We start from the raw sequence: 22,220 nt of genomic DNA, 5'->3' as shown, positions 1-22,220 counted from the left end.
AGATCAAACAGCACTCAGGACGCTGCTGCACCTTCAGGGCCGAGCTGACCCTGAGGAGGAGGAGGAGGAGGAGGAGGAGGACGTGACCCTTTCCTGTGGACTCCTCTTCCTCTACACTGACGGGACAGCACACCAGAGAAAGGAGCTTCATCAGAGTTTATTTAAAAGGTCTGAACAGGTCGTTGTTCAATGTCGCAGGTTAGAATGTCTTTGAAATTAGGCTGTTTTTGATGTACCAACAGTCATATATACAGTCATACTGTATACAGTCATACTGTATATATATATATATATATATATATATATATATGTATATGTATACATACATGGTTAAACCTTTATTTACCCAAGCAAGTCATTAAGATTGATAACTTCCCGTTACATGAGGAGCCGTATCGAAAGACTAATCACAAATTACAGCCAAACATAGCTTAACATTGAAATTTGCAATGTAACACTCATCTTGGACGCATTGATTTTTATAAAACATACAGATAATATGTAGATGAACAACGAGCATCTTTATTTAAGTCAAATGACTCGCGCTTGAGGGGCTCCTGTCCCTCCTCACATGGGGCACCGACATGAGAACGTGCTGTTGTTGTCCCGGACAACGCCCACTAACCCGGGTAGAAAAGTGGGTCGGTTTTTTCCTCTATGGAGGCGTGTATCTTCCTCAGAGACAATCGTCGATCTCTGGAATCTCGAGTCTTTGTTGTTGTGCTCCTTATCCAACCAGCCAATCAGAAAGCTGCTGAGGTCAGGAACGCCCATAGATTCTTCTAACTATCCAATCAGGGGGTTCCTCGGGCCGGACGCCATTTTGTCAGTTTCCAGCGGCGGTGGTTGGGGTATCCTGCTGGCCGCTGGCTGGAACCTGTTGCTCCGTAGTTCCGTGTTGTGCAATGGACGGGTGAGTTATCCCACCGACTGACATGAACACTCACATTCAATCATTGTTTTGGCTGTTTAACGGACATCTCAGAGCATTTACACAAACATGGCGATAGGTAATGTTAATTAGGAGAGAAACCGGTGTTTTTCTTGTTAGCTGAGCCAAAGGTAAAGTTGTGTTTGTTGTGGTTGTTGCAGGAAGCTTTGCTAGGCTAGCAGAGTTAGCTAGCTGTAGTGTTAGCCTCTGAACGGGCCATTCTCTACAGGCACACCTCCACACCAAACTCCATGAACAAAACCTGGAGGTGAATGTGGCCTCGTGAACCTGCGGTAACATTTTTCTATAATGTATAACCATGAACTTAAGATCCGACCGATGAAGAAGTTATCCCGAGAATCACTTAGCATCAGTAATACTTGTCTGTACAGCTTCACGGTGTTCTCACGCCCACTGTGTTCAGCCCGTCACTTATTGAAGTTTAGATTCTGTTTTAGTTGATGTAACTTCAGGTGTTGAATAATTGAATTGAAGAATTGATCCAGTTGATTCCATGAACTTAAAGGAGCCACTTTCTGTCAGGCTGTTTGGTTTTAATAAGCAGATCAGTTTTATTTGCACGAGAACGAAACGGAGTCTCTGGTGTTTCTATGTTGTACAAACGTGTTCTTCAGACTGGAGGCCTTTATTAAAGCCGATTGTAGGTAAACTTGAACTTGTAAGAGATGTTGGTTTCATTACATACTAATTTAATTACCGTGTGTTGCATGTGTGCCGAGTGTTTCCGCCTTTTCAGTCTACAGAAAAAGAGTCATGTTTCTAAAGCTAAATGTTTTTGATGACGAGGAGGAGAATGTTAAAATGATGCTGTTTTATGAGCAGTTCGGCGTAATGTGTTTATTGGCGAGAGCTGACGGAAGTAACTGGTCTAATAAACGGTGTGAATTAGATTGGATGAATTCTACACGCTGAATTGAGTTTTAAATCTTTAATGTTACAGATTAATAACAGTTTTATTTGGACTTTTCTTGTTTCTTGTTTATTTTTTTATTTAGTATGTTTTTGTATCTACATTTATTATTATTATTATTATTATTAATAATTATTTAACATGTTCTAAATAAAGAAAGAAAGAAATCAATCAGTCAATCAAAAATGTGAACACGTGAGCTCGTTACAGACAGAACTCTCTCACATTGAACTCCATTAAGTTTTTATCAGGAAACACGAGCCAACCAGTTTCTCCTGCAGCTGCTGATGTTATCAAAGTAAAAACTAATAAGGAAACACGGACATGTCGCTTTTCTATTGATTACGGTATTATTGATACATGTGTGTGACTTATTGAACATCAGGATTGAGGAACATGTCTGCAGGTAGTTTCTCTGTAGGCAGTCAGCTTGTGTCCTCTGTTCTTGTGAGCTGTTCAGTGTCATTGTAATCGAGTGTTGATGAAGGCTGCAGCCTGAGAGACGTCTGAGTTCCTGCTGTGAATATTTGTGCTCTGTCAGGGCTCATTCTCGCCCCGAGGGTCCTCTTCACTGTCTGTGCAGTCACGTCAGCTGCAGCCTGACCAGCCGGTTTCTCTTTGTTTGAACTTTCACGGTCTCACACGTTCAGTCCAACTATAGGCTCCATGTTTCATTTACACTCATGACACATACATGAACTGTCTGTCAGGACGGTTTGCGAGCTTTGTGAGAGCTACGTGTTCCTTTATTTTGTGACTCCTTAATTCCACAAGTTTCCCCTAAAAGTTCGAACAATATGATTTAATAGAGGCAGGGTCCATTTGAGGTGTGTGCAATGAAATAGTTCCTCAATAATGACACAGGCAGTGGACAGCAGGTCAGCTGCACAGGTAAAGGAATAGAAGGTGTAACTGTGTACACAGACTCCAAACTTCATTCCAATGATATTATTGATTTGTTACTGAAGCTGGTATCATGTCGGCCTGAACAAACACGTCAGTATTTATTACACGGCTGCTCGATTATAGCAAAAACCATGATCACAATTATTTTGGTCAATAATTGAGATCACGATTATTGAAACGATGACACGCTGACTCTTGAACAGCAACCATTCATGAACTTTTTTCTTGAACTTCAAACATTATTCAACTGAAAAACTTTTAGAATAATAAATAAATAACAAAATAAATAATATAATATATATATATATATATAAATATTAAAATAAAAAAAATAATTCAGATTAAAACAGGGGGGGGGCCTTTATCGATGAATGTGTTGCGGTTGAAGAAGTCGAAGGGGCTTTACTTTTCTCTGTGCTTCGCTCCTTTATCGTTTGGTCATTGCAACTCGGTGATTGAATTTCAGGTGATTAAACAAAGTGGTCGTGTTCCTTGGTGGTGCAGACGCCACAGTGAAACAAATCTTGCTCTGTATTTGTTGCTGCTCCTCCTCAACTCTTCGAAGTGTTTCCAAACAACAGAATTACTTTTACCCTTCTTGTCGACCAAAGGCTCTCTCTCCGTCACCCTGGCTCGGACTGAACTGCATGCCACCACAGCCTGGCGAGTGAGTGTGGGCGGGGGAGCGGTGCTGAGGGAAGGGGTGCGCTGGATTTATAACACAGGACAAAACGAGAGCGTCATTACAAAACGGAGTGCGGCAATATAATCCCTTTAACTCGATTATTTTTTTAAATCTTTGGAGGCCAAAATCGTAATTGAAATTAAAATTAATATATTCTAATAGATGAATATATTTCACCATGGTTTAAAGAGATCTTTAAGTCTCTGGATGAAAAGTCTGTTAACTTCCTGTCTACACAGGAAGTGTGTGTGTCCTGCTGTGCTGTGATCACCTTCAACCTTTACCTGCCTCTGATTAATGAGCTGTCTGTCTGTGGTATAAAAAGGTCCTTAATGTCTTCACAGTTGCAGTGATGCCCGCTGGGTTTTGCGCAACTGCACTCATAACCGATTTATCGAGCAGTTATACTTTCAATTAAATGTTCAATGTTCAAAAAACAAACCAACTCATCACAGAGTCCAACATGGCGTCTTCACGTGTTCTCCTGTCAGCAGAGGTTCAGTTACTGAGATAAAACAGGAAGTTGTCTTTGTGGGAAAGTGGGAGCAGTGAGTTTGCAGGTGTGTGAGTGTGAGCAGCTTCTTCCTCATCACCTGCAGTGTTGAGTGAAAAGTGCAGCAGGATCTGTGAACCAATCAGGACTGAGAGTTTAGAGCAACAACAGGAAGTAAAGAGACAAAACAGGAAATGGAACAAAATGGAACAAGGTCAATTTAATATAATAAATGTCACGTTTCTGTCAAACGAGATTATAAAGACTTAAATGTTGGACTGTTTCTACCCGTCACACATGATGCACTCATGTATCTGACTGCAGCTTATACACACTCATTAACATGATTTATGTTCATGTGTCAATGTTGTGGATGAACCTGCAGTCGTTCATGTGTGTAAAGTGAGTCTGTTCAATGATTAATGATCAGTTTAAAACGTCGGCCTGACTCCCACACACTCTGTGCTCAGCTCCACACTGATGTTCTCTGACTGGGGTTGATGGACAAGCAGACAGGAAGCGGACAGGGGGCGGACAGGAAACAGACAGGAAGTGGACAGGAAGTGGACAGGAAGCGGACAGGAAGCGAACAGGAAACAGACAGGAAACAGACAGGAAGCGGACAGGAAGCGGATATGAAGCGGACAGGAAACAGACAGGAAGTGGACAGGAAGCGGACAGGAAGCGAACAGGAAACAGACAGGAAACAGACAGGAAACAGACAGGAAGCGGACAGGAAGCGGATATGAAGCGGACAGGAAACAGACAGGAAGTGGACAGGAAGCAGACAGGAAGTGGACATGAATCCTGTCTTTTTCCTGAGAGATGGTAGATGTGATGTGGAACAGGTTTAATATGATCACTGTGTCTGACACCAGCCTGCTCACAGTCCTGTTGATTGACATCAGAATGACTGACAGCCTGATTCTCCCTGCGTTCACACTGTGACCACACTGACAGCATGAACACGGCTGACACGGCTCGGCCCAGTTATCTTGTGTGTATCCCGCTTCACAGGCCTTATAACTGTGCAGCGTTTTAATGAAACAAACACTGATTTAAAGTAAACACATGAATCCCTTCTAAAGTTCATGATGGATTTTTATCAGACAAAAAATTCAGTTTCAAACCTTTTCTTATTCACACCTGAGAGCTCACCTGTGCTGTGCCACAGGCAGGGCGCGAGACTAACGACGTTGCGTCGAAAGGGATTTTTGTTTTTATGTATGTAGGCTACGTAACGTTAGAACTATCGCTTAGCAATAACAAATGACAAAGTGAACCGAGCGCCAACTACAGTCAGCTCTCCTCTCATCCACAGCTGCTAGATTGTATACATGCGGCTGGTGCTGCGTTGTTTTCACTGACCCTGAACGCTCCGCCGTTAAGCTACCTCTAATGCCAGAGGGGACTTCCTGTGATCGCTCATTGAATAAAAGCAGTTTTCTTTCTGATGGAAATGTTAAAATCGCTGAGTCACAACTGCTGCATACTTTCGTCATGTCCTGCCTCCCGCACCCCTCGCCTACAGCAAACAGAGTTTTTACAGAAGGCGAGAACACCACTGACACGACAATCTCCCGTTGTGTGCTTTGATTGTGAAAGGGCAACTCCGGAAGTTGTTCCGAGCTACTGAACTTTTTGGAAGACCGTCACATCAATGTTGAGGTTTTCCTCCAGCAGGAAACCTGCAGCAGGGCGCTGAGGAGCGCTTTTTATGTTTCTGTCTTTGACAATAATATCCTGACAGCAGGTCACCACTCACACTGCAGCTGCATGAAACCGTCAGCGACGGCACCAGCGCCTATCTGAAAAGTTAATTATCAATATAACACATCCGCTTTCAAACAGGTGCGTATGAGAGGAACAGGTCAGTGTACTCCCGCACACCGTCTAACGTTTCGGTACGAGACCATCATCAGGCAAAACACACCAATTATCAATATAGTGCCAACACGTTTTCTGCCAATCAACTGACTAAATTGTTTCGGCTTCACGTGTACATTTTACATTTTCTGTGTAAAAATCTTAATTTGTAAAGTTACTGGTAAGTAACTTTATCAATGTAGTAAAAAGTAGGATATATTTCTCTATATATGATGTATATATTATATAATTAGGAAGTGGCATAAAATGTAAGGCCTATAAAATAAAAAGTGTAGTAGCTACTTGAGTTAATAGTTTTCCACCACTGACTGCCCCCTCCACACTTCACCCCCCTCTTCAAATGTTGTAGTTAGGTAATTGTTATTTTTTATTTAACCACTTTTAATTTAGGCTCCTCGTGTAAATGTCATTTACTCAAGCATGATAGACATTTTAACACAATGATCAGAAATAACAGGAAATGCATAGATTTCTGTCAGTTAAGGTAACGCAGAGTTAGTGCCTTTGTTGTACGCGGATCGGTTATGCTGTCGTGCATCAGGACGGACGTCTGCAGCCCTGGCCACAGGATATGACAAATTCAACATGTACCAAATTAAACAACAATTTACTTATAATTCACCAAACATAACGGAACCTGTTTGAATACAAACAGTGTAAACCAGCTGTCGCAGATTTAAAGTGTGTTTGTTGCTTCAGCTCAAAGATCCTCTGATGGTTTAACGTGAACATGCACACGCACACGTGTGATACACATCCTGTTCAAGCTCACATTATCAACAGTGATTTATCTCCTCACAGCTGTCTTTACGGGATGACAGTGAATGCATCACATCAGGGGGACCTTTTTAATGATCCTGATAAAGTGACAGAAGCCTCAGAAATGGTTACCGCTGGTCTGTAGCTGCTCTGTGTCCTCAGCCTGCTGTCTGCTGGGTGTTTCCCCCCTCCGCTCGTCTGCTCAGGCAGCGTCTCTTTAACCTCATCTCACTTTGTTTTGCTCGTTGTTTTGAGTTTCTCTCCCTGCTGCTGCTAACACGCTGTCTTTTCTTCACAGCAGTGTCCACCACGATATAACAGTTGGTACTAAGGTAGGCACCTCTGCTTCCTCCTCCTGCTCCTCCTCTTCCTCCTGCATGTCCTCCTTCTTCTCCTGTGCTTGGTTTGATTTCTGCTGTGAGCTCCTCTCAGGCTGTGTGCTTCCTGTGTGTCTGACAGACAGATTCAGTGTAATCAGTGCTCAGGTGATAAGGTGATAAGGTGATAAGGTGACAGGAAGTGACGGAGTAGGGGCTGCTGGGAAGAGGATCCTTTAAATGATCCCAGCTCTCCTGTTTCCTCCTCTGGCCTCAGGCGAGTCATTTGAACCCACCCGAACACTCAGACCGGCTCCTGTTAAAGGGACAGTTCAGTGAAGAACGGTGTCTCAGAATTGTTGGAGGGTTTGTTAGTACAATAAACCTGTCAGTCAAAGAGGCCACGCCCCTAATGCTGCATCACTTTAAGCCTTAATATAATGTAAACAGGTGAGCTGTATAAAGATTCTCCCCGTACAGTTGTCATGAAGAGAGAAATGAGCTATAGAGACCCAAACTGTTTTTTGTACCAGGCTGTAAACATGTTTATTTCTGCTGTAAAGTTTAACATGGGGCTCTATGGGGACTGACTCACTGCTGGAGACAGCCTCAAGTGGACACCAGAGGAACTGCAGCTTTTAGCTTCATTTCTCAGCCTCCTCAGGGTTATATCATATTTAATTGTACTGTGTTGATATTATAATATTATATCATCATTGATCTGGGGGCACTGAGGTGTGGTTTGGTCTCTGATAGCAGACTCGTGATGTGTTTTAAATGCCATACTACATACTACATACTGCTCACTACATACTACATACCAGAGATGTGGACTTGAGACTTGGTGACTTGGACTTGAGTCGACGCGAGTCACTGTTTTGATGACTTGTGACTTGACTTGACAAAAAGTAAATGACTTGAGACTCGACTTGGACTTGAGGCCTGATGACTCGGGTGACTTGCGTGTGTTCATAAGTTTGAATGTTAGCTGTTAAATATAAAAAGATCAAAAGTTTCTGTCTAACTGTCAGGTCTGTACGCAGCGCAATCTGGACATCATGATTGAACGACTCAGAAAGCTCATGATTGGATGACTGGCTGTCAGTCAAACTCATCGCTATGCCAACACGCAACATCAAAGCCCCCAAATAGAAGCCTCATCAGTCGTACTCGTTACTCCTCAGCACGCTCTCAGAGCAGACCGTCATCATGGCTGCGTTTGCGAGATAACACAGATACAATCCACTGTCAGACTCTTTGAACAGGTTATAAACTGGCCAATAACATCATTATCAGACGAGCTGCTAACACCTTGTGTTTTCTCTTTATAAAGAGTGGATACTACAGGTCAGAGGGCTGGGTCTGGGGGGGAAAAAGTGACATGACTCGACTTGCCCAAGAAAAAATTACTCGAGACTGACTCGAGACTTGGTCACAACACTGGTGCATGCTACATACTGCCTTCCATGGGTCTTTTGTGCCCTCTGCAGCCTGAGGCAGGCGGAGGGTCCATGGGTCTTTTGTGCCCTCTGCAGCCTGAGGCAGGCGGAGGGTCTGTGGGTCAGCAGCTGTCAGGCAGCAGGTTCAGATCCAGAAACAGGACGTGGACCAGGACTCAGGTTTCTGCTCTATTATTCATGTGAGGAGCAGTAAGAAGATCTGAGTTGCTGTTGTTCACATGAAACCTGCTCAGGTTCCTCTCGCTCTGCAGCCTGTCAGTCACACCTGAGGGGACACACAAATACATTATGAAGTCCACTTATATTTTCCTGAGGCTGTGACTAGGGATGCACCTAACAATATTTATCAATGAATTGATAATCATTGAATTGTTTGTTGTTTTGATTATTCTAAAGATGATTGTTTAAATAATAACAGACTACTTGTATATATTCTATTAGTATATATATTATTATATATATAACAATACTTGTCAGATGCCTGATTAGAAAAAGGCTGGAGCTCAGCTTGAGATGGATTGCTGTGACGGATGAACTGAATCACTGTGTGTCAAAGCAAAACCCTGGAGAATCAGCATCTTTACTCAGAACGAGCAGATGAGCTGATTAAAGACCAGAACGTACCACAACACCAATCAACAATCATTCAGCAGGTACCACAGAGGCCGACTTCTTACCCTCCCCTCTATTAAAAGAGCCAGTTTGAGTTTTTCCCAACTGGACCTAAACGCATCTCTCCTCTCATCTTGTTGTAACTTGTGTTGTGAAGTGTGCAGTGAGTGAGTGGTCGAGCAAGTATGAGAGAGAGAGAGAGAGAGAGCGCGGCAGAGTGACGGTAAATAGAGAGGAAGTTAAGCTTATATTTAACATCGTACCACTTCATTCAAACGTCTGAGGCTCAAGATGCCGCCAATCAGAACGTGGCGCCTGAGAACACGGCGCCCGAGAACACGAGATCTGTTTTCTGCACGCTGCAACTTGACTGTGCGCCAGTTCTTCACCCTGTGTTTCAGGTTGTGTGACGCACGACGCACATTTTACAAATGGAAATGTTTCCATAATCGATGATGTGGACGAGTCGCCCCCGCCCTAGCTGTGACGGATGATAGGTTCATTTAATGATGCCTTTATGTGTCTGCAGGCTTCTTGGTGAGACCAAAGATTCAGTTTGATGTGACAGAACATCAGCAGATCGTCTGAGCACAAAGAGATGTTTTTATCTCTTCTCTGTCAAACTAAAACACCAACCATTAGTCATACTATAACTTCAAACAGTAAGCAACAGTAACATTAGCATGCAAGATATGAGAGTGTTATAGACACGTAGGTCAGTGACGTGTTACAGAACAACATGATCAGCATGAGTGGATCAAACAGAGATGAGTCCGGTGAAGAGGGTTGTTCCCTCAGAGCCTCTGTAAGGCCTTTCATGTGACACATCAGGAAGTGTTTAGTTTCATTAACAGAAACAGGAAGTAAAGCGAGAGCAGGAACGTGACTCTGATGGAGTTCATTATGCTGAATACATGTGCCGTAGTTATCCAACAGCTGTGTCTGAGCAGCGGTGATTGTCCCGATGACGGGCCGACCGTGTCAGTGTGAGTTCTTGTCTGTGACGGGAGTTTGAGAGCAAAACATTTCATACGTTTCATTTATGTCATGTAGTGTTTTGATGAGGTATTTCTCCCCCGGCGTCTGCAGCGAGGGTCGGATGAAGAGGAGCTCTTCTCTCTGAACCATCTGCTGAATGAGGCTCGGCCTGTTTTCACTACATCTGGTTTTCATTGAGCTCCACAGCTCAGGAATTCACCCCCGCAGGCCGGGGGGGGGGGGGGGGGGTCTCACTGATGATGAGGTGCTCAGCATGAGGTCTCTGTCTCTGTGTTCAGTTTTACCTTAGAGGACAGGTACACCTGGACGTGTCAGCTTTTAGTTTCGGAGTTTGTGTGTGTGAAGTGTGTCTGTGCAGCGCCCTCTGGTGGCAGCAGCAGGAACAGCACGTGCTGTGTTTGGGAGGAGCAGTGAGAACATGGAGATATTCCTGGTTAGCTCCTGGGTTCAGCTCTTTATGTACGACTTCATTACCTGATGATCAAACAGCCGTCAGCTCGTGCTGTCAAAATGGTCCTTCTAAAAAAAACGCCAGTGTCTGTTTTATGTCCAAAGAGGACCTACCAACACAACGAGAGAGAGACACATTCATGTAAACACAAACATGCCGTTTAAAGGTCAGCTTCCTGTTTGCAATATAAACAGATCAAATAAATTGGTTACGGTAGAACGGACTTTCAGCACTCCGAGCGAGCGGTGCTGTGACAGGTAGATTTATTTAAACATAAACTTGCCTTTCAAAAACATCAACACACCTCCACCTGTCTGTTATCCTGCGGGTGACAATCTCTCTCTCTCCGGCCGCCTGGGATTACAATTCTCCTCCATCATTACCACTCATTACCAAGTAGCTCTTTTAGCTAGGCTAAAGTTAATTATTAACGTATCGTAGTATAAAGTGGCGTGTGCATTCAAAGACGCTCCGTGACCGAGAGCGTGCGCATCACAGTAAGAGATTACAATCGTCAGAACATACGAACATCCTGGAACAGGCCAGGGGAGTCCAGAGTCCTTTAACAGTGAAATCAAATGTAGTGTCTCTAAGCCTTGAACGCCTCTTTGGTCTGAGTACAGGTAAAAAAAAAACAAGAATGAGAGAACACACGGTAGTGCAGATGTTTTTTACATCGAATATTAATTTTAATATCCGAACAATGGTTTTTTCTTACACATACATATCGTATACTTCCTGTTATATGTTCGAGTTTAGAGTTTTGCTGGACAGCCCTACCCTCCTGCTTTAATGTGTTTTAACTTAAATATCTCTTTTAATAGACTAAACAATTGGGACTAATCAATTAATTGATTAGTCGACTTTGTGTCTGTCGGCGTAATGAGCAGCCCTAGACGACTGTGTGTTTAATGCAGCAGCACCTGTACCACTAAAACAAGAGAGTGTGTGTGTGTGTGTGTGTGTGTGTGTGTGTGTGTGTGTGTGTGTGTGTGTGTGTGTGTGTGTGACTCACAGAGGAGCTAACCCTGGTGTTTATGTTTCAGAGAGGATCTGACGAGCTTTTCTCCAGCGTCTCAAACGGCCCGTATATCATGAGCACCACAGGTCAGACATGTTATTATCATGATTGTTGAATATTGTTGCACACACAAACAAGAACACTCTAATATATATTCATATTATTCATATTAGTTTTGGTCGACGTTAATCCGACCCCTCTGCAGTGTCAAAGACGTGAGGTGTAGTTTGTTCAGAGTGACATGTTAACATGCGAGGACAAAGCAGGCGGGGCAGTTCTACACATTCACTCTTCTTTAGTAGAAGTGTCCCACAGGTGGTGTACATGATGATAACAGAATGATGATGGAGGACAGGACTCTGAACCTTTCTTAGAAACTGCTTCAGAGACTCGGACGTGTCACTTGGACGTTTTGCTCTGTGATGAAAGAACTGATGTACTCGAGTCATCAGGAGCTTCAGTTATGTGCTCACTCAGACAAACAGAGACCTGAACGTCAGCACCTGTCTCTACCTCACTGGTTCACACCATGAGCGCTCAGGTGTCTGTTTCCTGTCCTCACACCGTGTGTGTTTTCATTTTTAAAAATCCCCTGCATATCCTTGGACAAGGACAAATGTGTACATAGTGTGAATAGTTTTTTATCATTAGTCATATTTTTATCTTGTTATTGCCGCCTACGTTTGGTCTGTTTTTATTACCAGAGTACTTTATTGAATTTGCCTGTTTTGTGAGCTGCTGACGAGTAAATGTCCTCTGTGGGGGCTCAATAAATCTTACCTTACCTTGTCTAGCCAATGGCAACGACAGTAAGAAGTTCAAAGGTGACATAAGAGGTCCGGGGTCGCCGTCCAGGGTCATCCACATCCGCAAGCTTCCCAACGACATCACGGAGGCCGAGGTCATCAGCCTCGGTCTGCCCTTCGGAGACGTCACCAACCTGCTGATGCTCAAAGCCAAGAACCAGGTGCAGTGCTCCGACCAAGTGTTCATGCTGCGTGGTCGTACTCTTACTGAGGTAACCTGTGCTGTGTGTCCGTCAGGCCTTCTTAGAGATGAACTCAGAGGAAGCAGCTCAGAACATGGTGGGTTATTACTCCACTGTGATGCCCATCATCAGACACCACCCCGTCTACGTCCAGTTCTCCAACCACAAGGAGCTGAAGACCGACAACTCCCCCAACCAGGAGGTACGGCTGTTCTTTAGCATCTGTTAGCATACATACAGAGCATCTGTTAGCCTCATTTAGCTTCTGTTCAGCACTCAGACACTGTTAGCTTCTCTTAGCATCTGTACAGAACCTGGACACTGTTAGTATCTGTTAGCAACTGTACAGCATCCAATGTTCCTCTCGCTCTCTCCTCTCAGAGGGCCCAGGCGGCTCTCCGGGCCCTCAGCACGTCTCACGTGGACACGGCTGTGGCGGCTCCGAGCTCGGTGCTGAGGGTGGTGGTGGAGAATCTAGTTTACCCCGTCACCCTGGACGCCCTCTGCCAGGTACGAACAGCAACACAGGCGCTAACCAGGTGAGCTGTTTCTGCAGGAGTTCTCATGTTTCCTTTGGTTGATTGGTCGCTCTCCTGTGTTGTCCTCAGATCTTCTCTAAATTCGGCACGGTGCTGAGGATCATCGTCTTCACTAAGAACAGTCAGTTTCAGGCTCTGCTGCAGTATCCTGACGGGGCGTCTGCACAGGCAGCTAAACTGGTGAGCGTCACGTCCTGCTGGTCTCATCAGACAGCCGACAGAGGACATGTCTCCTCTCAGTAATAACCTGAACCGGCTGCTGTGTTTCAGTCTCTAGACGGACAGAACATCTATAACGGCTGCTGCACGCTGAGGATCAGCTTCTCCAAACTGAGCGCGCTCAACGTCAAATACAACAACGAAAAGAGCCGCGACTTCACCCGACCGGACCTGCCCTCCGGAGACAGCCAGCCCACCATGGAGCACCCAGCCATGGCCACCGCCTTCAGTAAGACACAGACACACCGTGTGCGCCTCATGACACAGGATGACCCGAGTTCTTACTGGGAGCTGCTGGTTGTTTGCTGTCAGCTGCTTTGGTTCTTCTTGTTTTGTGTTTTAAGAGAAACAGCAGTGACTCTGGTGTTTCTGCTCTGCAGCTCCAGGTATCATCTCAGCTGCTCCGTACGCTGGAGCGACTCATGCCTTCCCACCAGCCTTCACACTCCAACCTGCAGGTGAGTCTCACCTGCTGAGATCCAGTCACACAGCTGCAGGTGTGACATGTTTATCTGTGGAGGCTCACAGGGAGCTTTAACAGGACTTTGATTAATGGTAGATATTCTAATAACACCATGGTAGTCTGGATTATTGTGACATGAGTGTCAGTCAGACGTGTCCTGCAGCTCTGAGACGGATGTTCACTCGTCTCACCTCTCCCAGTGTCCTTCCCCTATCCAGGCCTGACGGTCCCCTCCCTGCCCGGAGGCCTGGCCTCTCTGTCCCTCCCCGGGGCCACCAGGCTGGGATTCCCCCCCCTCCCTGCTGGAGTCTGTGTCCTGCTGATCAGCAACCTCAACCCTGAGGTGGGTCCATCACCATCACCTTCCTTCATCTGTCCATCATCATCATGTCCTCTCACATTGTCCTGAACTGCAGCAGGACTCTGAAGGCTTAAAGTCCTGATAATGTGTCACACATGGAGATCTGTAACTTTAATGATGTGAAGTTTTATTTGAAACTTAATTTAAATGTTCCTCCGTCACTGAGTCTGGACGAACCACACGTGTTCTCTGTGCACCTGAGCGATGTCAGAGGACAGTGTTCTCGTTCTGTCCCATGGTGCAGTTTGATCCGCTGGTGTTTGTACCGTCACCTTCTGACTTCCTGTGATGGTTTTAAAGATTTCATATTAAAGGGGACTTCCTGTATTTAAAACCCTATTTTTAACATATTTTAGTGTCTCAATGACTGACAGCTAATCGCTTTGTGAGTGTCTCCAGCAGAGCTGCTGCTGCCTCGATTTATCCCTTTATTTGTGTTATTTTAGGACTTTTTATTATTTCAAATAAAACACAACATTTGTGAAACACATAAACAACACCAACAAACTGAGGAATCGAGGCAGCAGCAGAGCAGCAGCTCCTGTGAGCTTAAATCAGTGTTTTTCTGAACGGAGTCTGGTGTGTGTGCAGAGAGCGATGTAACGTCTGTGTGTGGTTAAAACAATCATCTTCCTCTGTAACAAAAAGGTCTATCTCTGTAGGGATCCTTTCTGTCATGTTGTCACACACTTAGAATAACAATCTGAGCCTGTCAGTGGAAACAACAAGAACTTTTAGTGGACGACCTTTGACCCATCAAGGATTATGTTGCAGCCATTACAGCCTGTTTCACTGCTGCAGGATGAACACATCTACTGGAGACATTCACACACTGTTTGCACCTGTTAGTCATTAAGACCCAAAGTATGTACACACACACACACACACACACACACACACACCTGTCCAGTCCTGTGTGAACATGTTCTCCTCATATTATCTGACCCCTCCTCTCCAAAGGTAATTAACCTTCTGATTGACCCCTCACCTGTCTTTTTGTTTTGTTCCTTTAATTTGTTGCCATGGAAACGCCTCGGACCCTCCACCTGTCCTGCCCTCCCACCTTTACCTGTCCTGTCCCTCCGCTGCCTTCTCTGCTGTCTTTAAAGAGAGTTACGCCCCACTGCCTCTTTATTCTCTTCGGTATGTTGTCACTAGCTTCTTATTTTGAATTATCCGACGCTGCTGGTTGTGTTCATGTTTGTTTCTCCTCTTTCCTGTTGGTGTAATGAAATGATGAGTGTCTGCTGGTTTTGTGTGATGATTTCAGTTTGAATCACAATATTTGCAGCTTTTTCTCAGAGGTGCAGCTTAAAGTGTGAGAGCAGGTGTGTCCTTCAGAGTTAATCGTATCAGGTGTGCTGAGCTCAGGACCGATGACAACGCTTTACCTGTCAGAATGAAAGAGTGCACAGACAGGAAACATGATTAGTGGATACGTGTTCATGAATCGAGGATGTTTTGTTCGACGTCACAGATTTATTCTGTTTGTTGATCCTGAAGTCTTTTTGTTTCATTCGCTCATGTCTCAGATTTCATGAGATTTCTGCCCTCAGCTGACACAGAGCAGGTGTTTGTCCACCTTTAAGTGCTCTTTCCTGGGTGGTCCCAGCATGATTCCTCCCTCTGCTAGCTTTAATGTGTCAGTTCAAAGTTTCTCTCCAATGCAGCAGCCGATATGAAGACTTTCTCGATATCACGAGATCAATCACTGAACCCGATCAACTTCACGGTTTTCATTTAGCAGCTCTAACAGCTGATCCCAGCGATCCCTCCTGAGCTGCGACGCCACGTCATCTGTAACTTTTCTAACTGAAGTCTAAAGTTGAATCCGATCAGGGAATGATTTAGGTTCAATAAAATGTTCTTGAATCCCAACTGCAGCCTGAGTGTGGGAGGATCCAGGAGATCACTGCCAACAGGTTTACCGGGATCTACTTTCAGCTGAGGAAGAATCTGGGAGAACAGACTGCACACTGGTTGCTTTTGGATGTTTGAACGTCCTCTTGCTGCTGTGGGCGGCTCAAACTAAACGTCACTGCGTCTGTAAACCTGAGGCAGAAATCTCTGGCAGTGTAAATCTATATGAACGTATCTAAGCTGCATTTATTGTGTGTTTCATCTTGTTTCAGTAAAGTGTTTGAGTGTGCATGCTGGGTTTCTTTCAGTTTGCATGTCCTCAGTGCTCAATCAGCTGCTCTTGTTTTGTTTTAGTCGACACTCCCATAATTCATAGCTCCTACACGGTGTAATCTGCCATTTTAATTTTCTCTGACCCTTAATTTCCTCACTGCACTTCCTGTAACATTCAGAAACTCCTCCCTTTTAAGTTCAAAAATACAAGTTTGATATTGTTCCCGCTGTCTGACGGCAGTGTGTCCCTGCTGCTCCTCCTGCCACCTCCAGGTTTCACTTTAAGTTAAGTCCCCGCCCACGTAGATGTTCATAGCACCGTGAGACTAAGGGTCAGCAGCTTGGCATCATACTCAGCGCTCTGTAGGGTTTAAGGGTGCTGCTTTATGTGTCCATCGTTATGTTTGCATCACTTCCTGTGTAACAAGATTTCAACCTTTATCCATCCATGTTTTTATTTCTGGCTGTGTGAAGGTGTTTACGGCGACGTGATGAGGGTGAAGATTCTGTTCAACAAGAAGGAGAACGCTCTGGTTCAGATGTCTGACAGCACACAGGCTCAGCTAGGTAACCTCCTGCACATGCTCAGTGTGGTTCTGTGGTCCTCTCTCTGATAGTATACAAACATCTCCGAGATTACGGTTCTTGCTGCGTCTCTGTAAAAATGAAAACATCTTCATCTTTGGGTCGTCGGATGATAAAATGCTGAGAGGGTGAAATATGTTTATTGTGACCTTTAGTCCGATCTCTGTGCTCTCAGGTCCTTTAACTTCTTCACGGTCTGTTTTCAAATTAAAGCAAAAACATCCCCAACAATGCTCAGCAGAAGTTACTGAACGTAAAGTTGCACTTTGCAGACGGCTTTAAGGATTGAGGCTGGAGATGCTCCTCGTTTAGTGTTTCAGGCAGAGAAAAGAGAAATACAATCAGCTGTTAAATAATCTGCAGAAAAGCTGAGCAGTGTTTGTCACCTGTCTGATTTGCAGCCATGAGCCACCTGAGTGGCCAGCAGCTTCATGGGAAGTCTCTGCGCATCACGCTGTCCAAACACACCAGTGTTCAGCTCCCCCGTGAAGGTCACGAGGACCAGGGCCTGACCAAGGACTACAGCAACTCCCCCCTGCACCGCTTCAAGAAGCCCGGCTCCAAAAACTACTCCAACATCTTCCCGCCTTCTGCCACCCTACACCTGTCCAACATCCCGTAAGTCCTTCAGCTGGATCACCTGGCACCTGACACCAGACTGAAACAACCTGAAACATTCCCCAAATCAGACATGTAAACATATGTGGTTAATGTGGCCTGAATGCTAAGTTACTCTACTTACAGCCCGTCTGTGGTTGAGGACGACCTCAAGATGCTGTTTTCCAGCTCAGGAGCCATGGTCAAAGCCTTCAAGTTCTTCCAGTAAGTCGTCCTTTTACGGTCTCTTCTCTCAAACTCTTGATACATGCTTCATTGATGAAATCACTTGAACCCTGGGCCCTTTCCCTGACACCTTTACCCTTGTTCCCTATCCTTTGTTCTTGACCTGACGCCTTCTGTCTTGCCCTGAACCTCGTGTTCTTTTCATGAGCACAATGACTTGTTCTGAAGCCTCGATCCTTGACAAATTGACTGTCTTCATCCTTGCCTAGATCCTTGTTCTGAAGTATCTCCTGAAGACCTTGTTTGTGGTCTAGCTAAAACATTCCCCAAGCCCTTGAACCTTTATCTCGCCCCCAATCCCCTATTCTTACCTTGAAGTCTCTGTGCTTACCCGGGCCTCTTCTTTCTTGGCATGAAGCTTGTCCATGTCCTAATGCCCTTGTCCTGAGGCCCTTACTGTTGCACTGAATCATTGTCCTGCTCTGAAGATCTCAAGATTGATGCTGACTGAAGCTCATATACTCACCCTGAAGCCTTCATTCCTATGACAAAGCCATTATCCCTGTCCTGATGTTTCATTCCTTGCCCTGCATTGTATTTCTTTGCACTTCAGTCCCTGTGCTAGCCTCCTCATTGCCCCAAAGCCCATACCCTTCTCCTGCTGCCCTTATTCATGTCCAGGACCCTTGTTCTTGCCCCTGAAGGCTTCATCCTTCCCCTTTAGTTCCTAACTTTGCCAATTGCCCTTTCCAAAAGCCAAGTCGTCCTTGTCCCCTTCCCGAGTCTTTATTCTTGCTGGGATCGTATCATTGAAGGCCCTATTCTTGTCCCTAAACCTCCCTCTTTGTCCTGAAGCCTTGATATTTGTCCTAAACCATTTGGCCAAGTCCTAGCACCTTTGTCTTGCCCCCAAACCCCTGTCCTTACCTTGAAGTCTTTGTGCTTACCCTGATGTCTTCTGTTTTGACCTCTGAAGCTCTGAAGCTTTAGTCCATTCCTGTAGGATTTTATTCTCGCTCTAATATCACGATCTTGTCCCAAAACACCGTCCCTGAATTCCTCACCCTTGTCCTGTAGTATTTAACTTGCATAGAAGTTCCAGACATTCCTATTTGCCCTTATCCTTGTCCAATAGGCCCGCTGTCATTCCTCTTTCCTTCACCTTCACCTGTGCCTGAGGCTTTGCCTTTGCCCTGCAGGCCCTGTCCTTGCCATGTCCTGAAACCTTCTTGCCCTGAATTCCTTTTCTTTTCCTCAAAGTCTTTGTTCTGTGCCTTGCCGCGAAACTTGTGCTTGCCTTGTCCTGAAGTTTTCATTCTTATCCTAGAAGCCCGTCCTTTACCTGCCCTGAAGCTTTCATACACGCCTTTTCCAAGAACCCTTCTCCTTCACTATATTTAATTAAATGTACTTGTGGACTTTGTACAATCTAATAAGCTCCTGTTGGTTTCTCCTTCAGGAAGGACCACAAGATGGCTCTGATCCAGATGGGCTCAGTGGAGGAGGCCATTGAGTCCCTGATCGAGTTCCACAACCACGACCTGGGAGAGAACCACCACCTGCGAGTCTCCTTCTCCAAGTCCTCCATCTGAGCCTTTGACCCCACCGTCTGAATCCTGACTGGACGGTGTCGCTACACTCCAATCATTCCAATGCATGTCTGCAGAAACCACGTGAAGTCTGTGTGGTCTTAAATTATACTTTTTAAAACTCTTTTAACGGTTTGTTGTCTTCAAAGAGGGCGGGGTCATTAAAGGAATACGAGTTCTGAGAAAATGCTGCGTTTAATCTCAGAAGCAGGTGAATAAAGTCAGTATTCTGAGTCTGTCAGGATTTTTGGAATAATCTGGAATTCTCAGATTGTAGTCAGAATATAAGCGTCTTCTTTTGAAGCTGTTACCTTTTAGCCACTCTTGCCTTTGACTTTAATCCCAGAATCAAGGAGTTACGGTCGGCCTTGTACATTTGTTACTTGTGAACTGGAGTTCTTCAAATTCTGACTTCACTAACTCAGAGTTCTTTCTTTAATCTCAGATGAACAGTTTTCCTGTGGTCCTTATATTCCTCTTTGAAGTTTCCCCTTTGACCAAACGAATCAGCGCCGACAACGTTTGGATTGCTCTCAAACGGGCAGATCTTAGTCCGGGCCTCACAGCCGTGGTTTGGCCTTCAGATAATCCCTGTGCCTTATTCCTGACGTCAGAACGACCTCGACTCTGACATGTAGAAAAAAACAAATCTCCCATCATGCCTCTGTAAATTGGCAAAGAGCAGGTTTACAGATGATAAAGGTTTACTGTTGAGATGTATTACAGATATATTCATATTTTATGTGTATTTTATTGGTGTTCATGTTAGTGTTTTGTACTGCTGGTTACTGTAGCGTCGAACATGTGAACTGATTCTGTTGTAGCGGGTTTGCTGGGTCTTTAGTCCTAGATACAATTCTGTGTTTCTGTTCCTTTTTGATTCCTTTATTTCCATGTATGCAATCACGTTTTATTCAAATCCAATCTTGTAGCAATATTTTAATCATTCCTTTTGGTTTGTTGGGTTTTTGGTGTCTCCGCGAGGTCGGCGCTTCTTCTCGTCGCTCGCTGCCTTTTACGATCTGCAGATCGTAAACTGTTTTGTTTCTGTCGTGTTCTGTTGGACTCGTGAATCCGATGTCGGCTTGTCTCGTCTGTCGCGTTGCATCTCTGAACGGTTTTATTTATAAGTTTGTGATCCACTACAGCTGAAACCAAAAACGGCCTTCTAGATGCAAACCAATCCGCCTGCCTCAGGTTTCTGGTTGTAAGGACTAAAACACAAAGATGGGGAGCTGCCTTGGCTCTGTTGGTGTTTCCTGTGGGAATGTTTTTTTAATTTCTCGACCGCTTCACTGGATTCGAACCACCGGTGCGACTTCAGTCTCTATTGCAAAACCAGATGTAATGTGGAGTGCCTTCAAGTCGTTCATCAGGTGATCATTCCTCTTCGTTCTGAGACAAACGTTTGACGGAGAAGAAGCTCCGTCAGAAATGTCGTGAAACCACAACATGCTGGTTCGGTTTATCTGTGTCTTAATATTATTACGTCGACATTCCAGCCGCTCAGACGTCCACCTGAACTTCAACGTGAAGAACCCTCACTGTCTGCACTGATGGGTTTACAGTCGTGGTGCATTCAAGACACCTGGGAGAGTTCGTAGAGGAGATTTTGAAACTAGACAGACAGAAAAACATCTCTGTTTTCTAACAGTTTGTTTCATGCGGAGTCCTTCGGCACAGACTGCTTGGCTGTGATTGGTCCGTTTGGTAGCTTCGCACCAGAACTACAGAGGACCCTGTGCTTGGTGCTAGTTTGTAGCTAGCTTCAACATGAAGCTAAAACTCAGATGTTGATCGTCTCGGTGTTTGTAGTGATCTGTGTGCGCAGTCATTTCAGTACAAGAGCATGAAGTCTCTGAAACAAGCTCACCGCATGGAAACCACAGCGCCATCTAGTGTTTACAAGTGTTATTTCAAAGAGACACAGCACGAGTGTACATGTCCACAGCAGCGTCTGCGCAGGTTAAAGGCTCCGGTATACTGCTAACACAAGTTTAACCGACCACCACTGCACAGGTGATGTGTTCAGGTGTTCTCTCCCAGGTGTCCACATCGATGTAAATAAGTCCACGTTTTTCCCAGGTGACTTGAATGCATCACAGACCCTCAGCTGAGACAGGTGAGGTGGGTGAGATGGTTGAGGCAGGAGTGGGACCAGTGAGTGGGCAGCAGGTGGAGGGTTGGGTGGGGGAGGGGCGATGAAGTGTACATACGTGTTTTCTACACAGTGACGAGTCTGAGAGCTGATTGGTGGTTTTATATCTGATGAACGTGTATATTTTGATCCAGGTGAGCGACGGTTCTGAGCCTTACACTGTTTGTCACAAAGAAAAACACATTAAATCACTTTTTATCAGAACTCTAGAGACTCCTGTCGTCTGTTCCCGAGTCCTCACACGGTCAGGTACGGTGGCCCTGAAGGTTAAAACACAACACGTATCAACAGCCTTAATTTTCACAAAATACATGTAAACAACCGTTTCTAACCGTTTTCACGAGCGCCACCTAGGGATGGGAGGACTGACAGCAGCATGATGCAGTATTTAACCCTAACACGGCTGTATGTGCAGTTTAAGATCACATAATCCTGTATTGATCCCCAGAGGGAAGTTCAGGTGTTACAGCAGCACCAAGACAAAGTAGCGAGTCAGTGAATACAGTATAAAAAAATAACAATAGATAGATAAATAAAAAATACTGTCCAAGATGTCTTTAATTTTGTCCCTCATCCTCCTCTCAGCCACTGACTCCACAGCTCCAGTTCAAGCCCGACCACAGAGCGGGCCTTCCTCACCAGCTTGTAGAGTCTGTTAGCCTCCCCAGCCTTGATGCCACCCCACCAGCACACCACAGCAAAGAACAGTGCGCTGGCCACGACAGACTGGTGGAAGGCCTTCAGGAGCCTGCTGCAAACACTGAAGGACCTGAGTCTCCTCAGGAAGAGCAGCCTGCTCTGTCCCCTCCTGAAGAGGGCGTCAGTGTTGTGAGAGGCATCCAACAATGGAGGAGTCGTCAAAAAAAGGTGGTGGGAGGTGGCAGGAACCAGAGTTGAACCAGAAGTCTGAGGCGTAGAGAGTGAAGAGGAATGGTACCAGAACAGTTCCC

At 45.1% G+C, this 22,220-nt stretch overlaps 1 protein-coding gene across 5 annotated transcripts; it reads left to right on the top strand.

The window, feature by feature from the left end:
- Positions 1-851: 851 nt before the first annotated feature.
- On the top strand, positions 852-21,474 carry ptbp1b (polypyrimidine tract binding protein 1b). Of its 5 annotated transcripts, none has more exons than XM_069679177.1 (14): positions 852-913; positions 11,478-11,538; positions 12,247-12,419; positions 12,496-12,642; positions 12,822-12,950; positions 13,049-13,159; positions 13,250-13,427; positions 13,579-13,656; positions 13,880-14,004; positions 15,132-15,165; positions 16,630-16,722; positions 17,142-17,358; positions 17,485-17,562; positions 18,983-21,474. In XM_069679177.1, the coding sequence occupies exons 2-14, from the start codon at positions 11,526-11,528 to the stop codon at positions 19,113-19,115; spliced, it is 1,509 nt and encodes a 502-aa protein (XP_069535278.1). In that variant the 5' UTR covers positions 852-913; positions 11,478-11,525; the 3' UTR covers positions 19,116-21,474. The 5 variants fall into 5 exon arrangements, with proteins under 5 accessions (XP_069535278.1, XP_069535275.1, XP_069535279.1 ...); XM_069679174.1 differs by having other exon boundaries at positions 13,862-14,004; XM_069679175.1 differs by lacking the exon at positions 852-913 and adding an exon at positions 6,892-6,924 and having other exon boundaries at positions 13,862-14,004.
- Positions 21,475-22,220: the final 746 nt, after the last annotated feature.

Source organism: Semicossyphus pulcher, unplaced genomic scaffold, assembly GCF_022749685.1.
Source record: "Semicossyphus pulcher isolate SPU_LCO1_2020_fin unplaced genomic scaffold, fSemPul1.0.p SCAF_37, whole genome shotgun sequence".
In the NCBI taxonomy this organism is placed as follows: domain Eukaryota; kingdom Metazoa; phylum Chordata; class Actinopteri; order Labriformes; family Labridae; genus Semicossyphus; species Semicossyphus pulcher.
The sequence above is the reverse complement of the archived record's forward strand: the minus strand, read 5'-3'. Positions and strand labels throughout refer to the sequence as shown.

What these genes read in the sequence shown, in the direction of transcription:
- ptbp1b (XM_069679174.1), top strand. An exon ending in CTGCACAGGCAGCTAAACTG is followed by an intron (nt 13,160 to 13,249) that starts GTGAGCGTCACG and finishes GCTGTGTTTCAG; the next exon opens with TCTCTAGACGGACAGAACAT. An exon ending in CTGCCTCTTTATTCTCTTCG is followed by an intron (nt 15,166 to 16,629) that starts GTATGTTGTCAC and finishes GGCTGTGTGAAG; the next exon opens with GTGTTTACGGCGACGTGATG.